This window comes from Pinus tabuliformis, chromosome 1_2 (genome assembly GCF_031772625.1).
Source record: "Pinus tabuliformis cultivar Carrire ecotype Pingquan chromosome 1_2, CPIR1, whole genome shotgun sequence".
Taxonomy (NCBI): domain Eukaryota; kingdom Viridiplantae; phylum Streptophyta; class Pinopsida; order Pinales; family Pinaceae; genus Pinus; species Pinus tabuliformis.
This window is the reverse complement of record NC_142298.1, coordinates 1,331,264,965-1,331,276,351: the sequence shown is the minus strand read 5'-3', so window position 1 is coordinate 1,331,276,351 and position 11,387 is coordinate 1,331,264,965. Positions and strand designations below refer to the sequence as shown.

Sequence of the window (11,387 nt, the reverse complement as noted above, 5' to 3'; positions counted from 1 at the left end):
CATTAGCCGTCTTGACATTTTTTTATCCTTGAATCATACCATCGATCATTAATATTGAAATTAAATTCCAAATTTTTTATACATATGTTCTGAAGCTTTACGTCTGGATGAAATTATGAATTTGAAACCTTCATTCTTACGTGCAAGTATAAAAGATAGAGAAATTTTATTTAGAGTCATCCATATCCAGAAGCAGACAATGGTCCTAGAGATTTCCATATGCTCAACAAGAGCTGTTCAGAAATAAGGATGCAAAATGTAGTTATAAATGCTAGGAGATGGGAAGCAAATAAAAAACAAACATCTGGCAAAGATTGTATTTGCCATTTATTGATATCGAATACTCATGAGAAGTCGACAAAGATATGCCAGCTCAACATGAGATACAGAAAAATCACAATGACCTTTTTGTAATAAATAATTTAACATTGATAAATATCTTACCTGTGCTAACCTGCAGGGATCTTGAGACCCTTGAAAATGAAGCGGAGCTCTTGAAATGACTCCACAATGTTGCAGGCTTAAGAATGTAGCATTAAATGTTAAGGAAACTACCAAATTGAATAAGTAACCATAGTCATGCCGGAGACTTTGAAGCAACAAAGCTCATAAATTTCTTAAACGCCTTTCAGAAATTTTCTGCAAAAATTTAGATTTTAGTGATGAATCAGTGATAAAGCAGCCAAGCACTGCAACTGTTGCCGTGCTACTGCCAATCTTTTCAATGCCCCTAGAAAGCATGCAGATATGGTTTGCTTCCAGAACCACAATAACATTAGCTGCATTGAAACAAACAGAAATAGTTTCAGCTATCTGCCTTGTTAACCTTTCTTGGACTTGAAGTCTGTGACTGAAAAACTGAACAATATGATAAATGTTTGACCTATCGGCCTGCTTTTTCTCTTTAATTGAGAAGTAGCCTATATGTGCCACACCAGTAAATGGCAACAGATGATGTTCACATTGTGAACAAAATGGCACATTAACTTCCAAAATAATCTCACCCCCAGTATCTGTTGGAGACACTTTTGCATCAGTTTTGCCAGAACATCCATTACTTTCTATTTCTGCCCTGGTCCATTCAGAACCCCTTGACTGAATTGCTGGCTTTACTTGATGGAAATTTGAGAGCCACCAAACGAAGCGAAATGGTGTCCAATGGAGTTCATCTCTCCAAGGATTTTCACCAATCCCAGAAAGAATTGACTCCACTGCAGCAATCATCATGGAATAGCTGGCTCCAAGTTTTGTCTGCAAACTTGAGTTGGAAATATTCTTGCTCAAAGAGCTTGGTCCATTGCCATTACAATTCAACATATATTGAGAGAAGGTCCCGCCATTAATAGTTGGTGAAGCACGGTCACTAACAGCTGGAAAGGGGCACCAAATGCCTTCATCCACAAGAGACGTATTTGAGATAGGTCTCACAACTTTGACCCCTCCAAGATGTAAAAGTTCAATAAATTCAGTCCACATGTCACAGCTTTCATTTTCAAAGACGCCAGATCCTGCATAAACTGATGAAGATATCCAGCCTTGCATCTCTTCAATGTTAGATTTTAGTTCATCAGCACTCCCTTCAATTCCTGGAAACTGAATATGCCAACACTCCAAAATTAATGCTACACCCGAAGGCCTAATGCTCTCATTTAATGCCTTACATATTTCATCCACTAACCTTTGAGGGGATTGTAGTCTTTTAGCAAATACTTCCGCAGCCCTTGAAAGCTTGCTCAATCCAACAACCCGTTGATCAGATGAAACATAAGCAACATGCAAACGCACCTTGAAAGGCAATAAACAAGCCTCACAATAAGAAAATAGATCAATGTTCCGTATTACCACCAATCCACCGGATCCTCCACCACAACCAGCACCATTTTCTATACCAGCTTCTGGAAATAGTGCATCTCCAATAATATCCTTTATATTTTGACAATAACCTGGATATACATTTGTTAACATAAAAACGGTCAATATAGTGATCTCACAACATGAATCCCTCCCAATTTTGCCGATATTAAAAAACCATTAGCTGTTTGACATCTCTCAAATTATTTCAATGAAATGTCTGTACAGTTTATTCTCAGTGAGGTTTAACAATAGGGTTGTTTTGGCTAACTTCTGCTAAAAGAAAAGTATTCATTGCGTCAAGAGGCGCTCTACAGCCCGGTATGGAGGAGGTGTTGTAGTGAGGTTTCAGACCAAAAAATAACAATAGAAAAACATAGTAACAATAAAAGTTAAGGTGAAGATGTTGTACCATAAAGTTACATTTAAAAATAATAAAATAATATTACATTAACAAATTAAAAAATAGTAACAAGGAAAAAAATGTTTCAGTATCGGCAATAAAATGTTTCAATTTCCACATTAATTTTACATCAACATTATATCGAAAGAAAATAATTGAAAGTAAAAACAAATTAATTTCATCTATAGTTGCTTTTCACTTTTTAGAATGAGGGAGGTGTAATTACTTCACTACTCAATATGGAGTTGACACGTGGCATCTAACAATAATATTGATGTTCCAGTTTAGTATCAAGAAGATGTGCAATTCATTCTCTATTCAGTTGACATGTGGTATTTAAAAAAATATATGTTAATAACAATACATTATCTTAGTGTCAACCATAAATAAAATATTTCAATATACATATCAAGTAAGATAATTTTATATCAACTTTGTATAGAGAAGGCTAAAGCAATTGAAATTAAAAATTTCTTAAATTTTCACTTTCCATTATAAGGGAGACATGTAATTTATTCACTTTTTAGCATGATGTTGATATGTGGCATTTAAAAAGTATTAATAACAACAAAAATTTCAACAAGAACAGGGATTTTATATATATATAGAGAGAGAGAGAGAGAGAGAGTTCCTTAAATGCTTAATATGAGGGGAATATGTACATAAAGGATGCTTAATATGAGGAGGATATGTACATAAAATTATACTAACAACAAAAAAACATTTTAATGTGAACAATGTGGGTCACAAATAAAATATTCCGAAGAGACTTTTGGGATTGATTGAAGTGATACTTGTTGGAAATGTGAGTTTATTGGCATTTTATTCCATTTTGCATGTTATATTTATGGTATTACAGTTTCTATGTGTACCATATTAAAAGTACAATATCTTTTCTTGAAATATTGATTCTTTATGGTATGTAAAATTTGTCTTGCAAGAATCCATCAAAGGAACTTGATTCATGCATCATTTGACCTTAAAATCTCCCACATAGAAAAGTCGCTAGAGTTTCTAAGAGAAGAAATTCAATCTTCCACCCTCTTCATCCATGGCCCTTTATCGTTGACCTTGCCCTAATTGACTCATTTCCCAATTAGATAAAGCCATCAGTCTAGTCAGTGTTGATCAGTATAAATCTCTTTCCTTCTTTGATTACTTGGTAACTAGGGTTAGGGTTAGCCCAAAATCTGCATTTTATAGAAATTTTATGTTCATATATTATTTCCCTATTAGAAGGCATTGCATTTAATAAACAATAGAAAGCAAAATCTAGCATTAATTGCATGTTTTAGCCCCAGAATTAGGGCTGACATATTGGTATTTATTGTTGCCATATGCATTTTCTACAATTTAAAACCATTGTTGACTTAGCCCTAGTTTACCTCCCTCGTAGCCTTTGATCCTTTGCTGATCTTATCACTTGTATTCTAGTTTATAGAGTTGTTATATGCATTCATGTTCCTTAAATCTACATACTATGCAAATCCTAACTTATAGCAGCTTTCTCTTAAATTTTAAAGGTCTTAAGGAAGTATACCTAAACTCTAGACAACTGTTATCTCAGCCTTCGAAAGATTTGTCGGTACCTTTTCCTCTAAACATTAGACCTTGCATCACCATTGAGCCCTCAGTTGAATATCTTGTTAGTGATCTTATGTAGGGAAGCCTCCCTTGTGGGGATAAATTCCACCACTAAATGGGCTGGAGAGAAGCCATTGAGGTGATAGTGGTAGCTAATCTCTTGTTGCCATAAGACCTAGGTTGCCTAGTGAGGCATTGCACTAGGCTTGCTAAATATTGCATTAACAGGGACCACAGCATGTAGGAAAACTGAAACATAAATCATTGAAATGTTATACATAATGTGCAAATAGCATACATCATTACATGTGAAGTAATAAATCATTAATAGACCCTAGGAGGCAACTCAATTGGTGATCATCATGATAATGAAGTGTTATGTACCAAGAGTTTCTAGGTTCAAATCTCCCCGATTTACACTTGCCTGCAGAAGGGGCCTACGTAGGATTCTAGAGAATATAGTGGTAGAGGTTGAAATCGACCCATGTTAGGCAAGTACAAGACCAGCCCAGTGGTCAATTCCTCTAGATATAATAATAATAATAATAAATCATAAATGATAGATTTAGTGATGTAATAACATAATAATCATGATTCACAAATCATCCATCAACACTGTATTTCTCACAATATTTAGAAAAGATAGAACATATAGATATAAGTCTTAAGATAATTGATCTAAGAACAAGTTAACAGACAAATGAGGAGCATTGCTCAAGCAATTCCCCACTAATCAATTGATAAATGAGAACCATTGCTCAAGGCAATATCCCACTAGTCTCTACATCTAACCCGTTGATATAAGAACCGAACCGGACCAAACTAAACTAGCCGATCCAACCGTTTTTGAGCAAAAATTGGTTTGAACCAGTGCCACGAACTGGAAAAGGCCGGCTCGATACCAAACCAACTGATCCTTGTACGAAACCAATTGTTTTTGGACCGAACTAACAATTTCGTACAGAACTAGCGGTTTTGTACGATGTGAATAAGGACCCTTGGAACGAAGATTTTTTTTTAAAAGTAATAATTTATGAGTGGGGCAGCATAATATTCAACCATAGGGCTTGTTGACCACTCAATGTCAACTACCCCTTAAGCAGAGTACAGTGCAGAGCAGTCAGAAATTTTTCAAATTTCATCAATCATCATGCAGCGTCAGGTCATCATAATGTAATCCAAATTTTGCAGCCCAGTGGGCCCTTATGTAAAAATGATTCTAGTATGTTTATAGAGCCATGTAAAACATCTCGGTAAGCCTACGAATTTTACCAAAGAGTTTCACTTTAGGGAGTTTTTTTTCCTCAACTAATTATTTGTGTTTTTTAACTGCAAATAATTGGTTGAGTTTTTCTCCCACACATACCCCAAAACTAAAGTGGGGCATAATGGTAAGGCCTTAGGTAAGTCCTAGTGTATAGGGTATATGTAAATTATCATACCAGATCATCTGTAAAGTGTCTCAGAATTTGGTTGTCTAGAGGTCATCATTTTTAATTGTCAATTTTCCCCTTCTAATGGGATGTCTATGTAATATTTGATTAAAAAAAGTGTTGTCTATTGATGTTCTAGGGGTTGAGTACTCAAAATTATATTTCAAGTGCTAAACTTGCTATCTAGACACACTTTGAGGGTGGAAAAATATGTCTAAACCCCTCTAAAGTCATTATTTTTATTTTTTGGCAAAAAATGGCAAAATAATTAGCCAGAAATTCGTCAAAAAATTAAAATTAGAGAAAATAAAATTTTCTCCAAGTGGAAAAATAATCAAAAAGGGAATGTTCACTTTCCAAAAAAGGAATCAAATTGAAAAGTCTCATTTCCAAGGCAAAAAGACCCACAAAAAATTCATTGGAACAAAAGGGAAATAGTTTCTCAAGGGAAATCGAATTTTTTGGTCCAAGTGGTTATTTTGAATGAGGGAATTTCAAGAAAAATATTTTTGAAAGATATTCCAGTGGTCCAAAACCACCCCAAAGTCAAAGATTGGTCCATCCAACTTATCAATCAAGGAAGTCGCATTTTTCTATGGATCTGTGCAGTGGTAATCAAGGGTTTGAAACTTTTCTAAAGGGATCAAGCCATGAATCAAGTCAACTAGCCGTTTTTTTAACTTGGAGGCTCTCACACTCTCATTTTTCTATATAAGGAGGCTTTATGCTCCTCATTTGTATGATGAAAAATCTTGAGCTCTGGGCTAAGTGAAGCTCTGATACTTTTGTAATATTTTTCTGAGCAATAAAGTAAAGTCTTCGGGGTAAATCTATGGTGTTATTCTTCAATTATATGGTAATATCTTTCTTGTTTGTGCTTCATGTTCTACTTATGTTTTAATTTTGTTATTTCTATTAGCTCTTGAAGATTCATTGACGTACAGTTACCTTGCATCATGGTTTAGATTTGGAGAAACACTTAAGGTAGAGTGGATCTATTGGTTTTCGGTTAAACCTTTAGACTCCTCTTCGACGGTTCTATCCAAATCTCTGATCTAACAAATAATTTTCAAGTGTGTAGAAAATAATATTGTTGATCAGATTTGGATACTTGGGGACATTCTCGGCTGAATTAACCAACTATTCAGGGCATAGAAGCTGAAGAACCCATAGTGGGTCATCTGAAGACTTGTCATTCAAAATAAGAAAAGGGATTTTCTTGCCATTTGCTCTAGATCAACTTTTATCTATTTTTTTAAATCTCTCAAAATTATTTTTAGAGCTTTAAATGAATAGATCTACTATTGAAGAGCTTATTTGAAGCACAAAAATTAGCTATTGACAGCCATGATAAAATATTTTATTAATAACTTGATCAAGTATTCCTTGATTGTACGAGATCGAAGCTTCCTTTCTCTAGTAGATAAGATACCTTCTGGTTCTAGAATGACCCTTCCTTCATCATCTAGAGATGGAAGCGTTGTTTGCGTTGATTGATGGTCGCCCAGTGCCCTTTTAAGGCAGGAGACATGGAAGACGTTGTGAATACGACTTTTCTCTGGAAGGCTTAAACTATATGCAACTTGGCTAATCTTTTTATTGATCTGATATGGTCCATAGAACTTCGGTGCCAATTTATTTTTCCTTTTTGTTTCAAGGACAATTGTTTGTATGGCTGGAGCTTGACAAATACCCATTCTCCGATTTCAAATTCTCTTTCGGTTCTATTTCGGTCTGCTTGTTGCTTCATACGGTTCCTTGCATTATTCAAGTTTTCTTTTAGGGTTTGGACGATTTTTTGGGTCTCTTCTAGTTGGTTTTTAACAGCAGGTAGATTTGTCTGGATGGTAGCTAGATCCTTCCATTTTGGGGGTTCATATCCATACAAAGCTTGGAATGGTGTCATTTTTGCTGACGTGTGATAAGTAGAATTATACCACCACTCAGCAAGATGCAACCATTGAGCCCACTTATTTTGTTTTTCTGTAGCGTAGCAATGTAGGTAGGCCTCCAAACATTTATTGACAACCTTTGTTTGTCCATCTATTTGAGGGTGATAAGCAGAACTCATATTTAGGTAGGTTCCTATGTGGTTGAACAATTCCTTCCAGATATTACCCTTGAACTTGGCATCTCTATCACTCAGAATGACTTTCGGAAAACCATGTAATTTATATATATTTTTGCAAAATATTTAAGCAATTTGTTTAGCTGAGTCTGATTTCTTTATTCCCATAAAGTGAGCATATTTGGTGAGTTTGTCGACCACTACGAAAATCTTGTCCTTGCCTTCAAATACAGGTAATCCCTTAATAAAGTCCATCGATATTTCTTCCCATTTCTGATTCGGAATGTTTAAGGGGTGAAGTAATCCAGGTGTCATAATATTTTCACTTTTATTTCTTTGACATGTGTCACACTCTGCTACATACTTTTGAATATCGCGACTCATCCCTTTCCAAAAGAATGATTGACGTGCATTGTAGTAAGTCTTAAAGAATCCTACATGTCTAGCTGACGGTGAATCATGTGACTCTTTGAGTATCTTGGATTTAAACTTGGAATTTGCATTCAGATAGATTCTTCCTTTATACCATAGAATATCATTCTTCCATTCAAATTTTGAGTTGTTTGGAAGGTTATTGATTATCGCAGTTATTTCTAGATCCTTGGCATACTCACTTCGAATCTCATTAAGCCATTCAGGCACAACAACCGAGACTGTAAGTAGTGTTGGTTCTTCGTCTTTCCTAGACAGGGCATCTGCTACTACATTGTCTTTTCCCCTTTTATGTAGTATTTCCATGTCAAAGGCGGCAATTTTTTCAATCCATTTTTGTTGTTCTTCGGAAAGTGTTTTTTGTTGAAGGAGGTGCTGGAGACTGTTATGGTCTATTCGAATGGAGAACTTACTTCCCAAAAGATATTGTCTCCACTTAGCCAGTGCGTGCATAATAGCGAGCATTTCCTTGTTGTATGTGGACTTGAGACGTTCTCTTTTATTGAGCTTCCTGCTTTCAAAAGCTATTGGATGCCCTTCTTGCATTAACACTGCACCTATACCGAATCCGAAAGCATCACACTCGATGATAAATGGTTTAGAGAAATCTAGAGTTGCGAATACCGAGGCACTAGACATAACTTCCTTTAATTCTTCAAAACACCTTCCTGCTTCCCCATCCCATTGAAATGAATTCTTCTTTAAAAGGTTTGTCAGAGGTGTCGTTATATGTGCATAGTTTTTAATAAATTTTCGGTAATATCCAGTCAATCCTAAGAACCCTCTTAGCTTGGATACATTAACCGGTCTGGTCCATTCCCTTATAGATTTGATTTTACTAGCATCCACTTTTACACCTTCCTGGGATATAATGTGTCCTAGGTATTCTACTTCTTTCTTTCCAAAGGTGCATTTGGATTTTTTTGCGTAGAACTGATGCTCTTTTAGTAGTGTAAGAACTTTATCCAGATGTTGTAAGTGCTCCTTCCAAGTTTTACTGTAAATTAAAATATCGTCAAAAAATACTAATACAAACTTCCTAAGATATGGACGAAATAATTCATTCATAGTGGCTTGAAACATTGTTGGTGCATTGGTTAACCCAAACGGCATTACTTTAAATTCATAGTGACCTTCGTGTGTTCGGAATGTCGTTTTTGGTATGTCTTCCAACCTGATTCTGATTTGGTAATACCCTGACCTTAAGTCCAATTTTGAAAAGTATTTTGTGCCATGTAGCTCATCCAACATTTCGTCGATAAAGGGGATTGGGAATTTGTTTTTAATCGTTATTTTGTTTAATCCTCTATAGTCAATGCATAGCCTGAATGAACCATCTTTCTTCCTTACCAATAACACTAGAGCAGCATACGGACTTTTACTTTTTGAGATGATCCCACAATTTAAAAGGTCTTGGATTAATCTCTCAATTTCCATCTTTTGGTGATGTGGATATCGATACGGCTTGATGTTGACGGGGTCTGACCCTGCTTTGACTTCTATTGTATGCTCAATTTCTCTGTTAGGAGGCATTTTCATAGGCAAGTCTTGAAATACCTTTTCATGCTTCTGAATTAGATCTTGTACCTCTGGTGACTCTTCACTGATTATATTTGCAGATAACATTTCTAATTGGTGACATTGTACTACGTAAGCGGGTGCTCCTCTTCGAATCATCTTCATCATCTGAGATGATGATACAATTTGATTCTCTGGTGCTTGGAATCCGTGTAATTTGTACCTCTGGCCTCCCCAGTTAAATCTTATGAACTGTACTTGATGGTTGGCAGCGTAAGTGCCTAGAGTTCGTAGCCATTGGATACCTAAGACCACATCTACTCCACCTAATGGTACAGTGAAGAACGGAGATTCTAAATTAAAGTCTTGAATCTGCAATTTGACCTTATGGCATTTCCCTACCTTTTCAATCTTCTTACTGTCAGCTACCATTACCTTCATGTTTGGTAAGGGAAATGAGAAAATGTTGAGTCTCTTTGCCACAGTTGCATCTAAAAAATTGTGGGTGCTACCAGAGTCGATGAGAACCACTATGTTGTTCTTCTTTATATGTCCTTTCAATTTTAGAGTCTGAGGTTGTGATATACCTGTCATAGCTGATAATGACACTTGCGGAATACTTCCGAATTCTGGGGCATCTTCTGTTTCTTCTATGTTAGAATCCTCACTATTTGAGTCATTAGTTGCTTCACAGTTATATAGGTTCTTTGATTCTTTTCCTTTAGCACACCTATGTTTAGGGTCCCACTTCTCACCACAACGTTTGCATTTGCCTTCTTTTATCCTTTGTATTTCCACATTAGATTTTTCACCTTCATGATGATGTGGTGGAACATATTTATTTGAATCCACAGACTGGGGCATTCTTCGTCTCGAATATACTTTTTCCAGTTTTGACCACAGTATTTGTTCAAATTTCTTTTCAGCAATTTTTTCTTTTCGTCTTGCTACTTCTATTGACGTAATGTCATGAAGGTCAAGTTCTACTCGTAGATGAGTTTTAAGTCCGGAGATGTATGATTGAATTAGACGAGATTCTGAGAATTTAGGTGCTTGTGTTATTAAGGTCTCCCATTCTCGAGTATACTCATCCACACTTCCTTTTTGTCGTAATTTGTTGAGTGTTGAAAAGAACTCTTCTTCCCTTACACCTTGGAATCTTTTAAAGAATGCATCTTTAAATTTTCTCCAACTGATGGTGATTGTCGTCTTCTTCCACCACATATACCAATTATATGCTTCTCCTTCCATTTTCATGGAAGCGTGGCTAATTTTTTCATCATCATTGTCGATGTCGTAAATCTCGAAGCATTTTTATACTTTATTCAACTACGCAACATTGCATTTTTCGTTCTCATCGAATTTAGGCATCTCGACTTTTGCCTTTTGCTGATATGTTGCTAATGGTGGAACGAAAAGAGGGTGTTGATTGCTAAATGCATCCCAAAGTTGCTTATTTGAAAAAGTTGTGTTACTATTTCCTTGATGGGGCGTGGCTGAATTTTTTGGAGATTCCGCTTTTTCGTGAGAATCTGTTGACTTTGTTGAATCTGATGAATTGTGCTCTTGATTACCTCCATCATCTTGGAATAGTTGTTCGGGTGTAACCTTCGTCTTTCCACACAAGGTGTTCAACAATTCTAATGTCTGATTATGATTCATTTCGGATTGGATCAGGTTCTGCCCAAGCTGTAATTCTATCCAATTTGTCGTATCCTGAAGCTTCTTGATATCGTCGGAATGCCCGATAAATTTACTTTCGAGATCGACTAATTTTTTGTTGAAATCATCAGAGTGGCTAGTAATCCTATTCTCCAAGTCAATCAATTTTTTACTGAAATCGGCCATTGACATTGACGACATTGAACGAGTTTGTGGGGGTGTATATTTGTCCGCCAGCTTAAATAAATTTATTTAAATAATTAAATTAATTTAATTTAATTATATAACATATAGTTTTTTTTAAATAGTTTTAAACTATATAATATTTATATATAAATCAATTATATCGTATATACTATATGTTATGATATATATATATATATATATATATATATATATATATATATATATATATATATATATATAGCTTTAATCT

At 35.4% G+C, this 11,387-nt stretch overlaps 1 protein-coding gene across 2 annotated transcripts in view; it reads right to left on the bottom strand.

Annotated features, from left to right (window-relative positions):
* Positions 1 to 290: 290 nt before the first annotated feature.
* Positions 291 to 11,387, bottom strand: part of LOC149211113 (GTP cyclohydrolase 1-like) — a 103,957-nt gene continuing 92,860 nt past the window's right edge. The window contains exons 2-3 of one of the 2 annotated variants that reach the window (XM_089396914.1): positions 1,005 to 1,943; positions 291 to 779 (exon numbers count right to left, since the gene is read on the bottom strand). In XM_089396914.1, coding sequence (XP_089253040.1) covers positions 607 to 779; positions 1,005 to 1,943 — 1,112 coding nt within the window. In that variant the 3' untranslated portion in view covers positions 291 to 606. Of the gene's footprint in view, positions 1,944 to 11,387 lie in introns of both variants that reach the window. The other variant, XM_089396913.1, reaches the window with a different exon arrangement.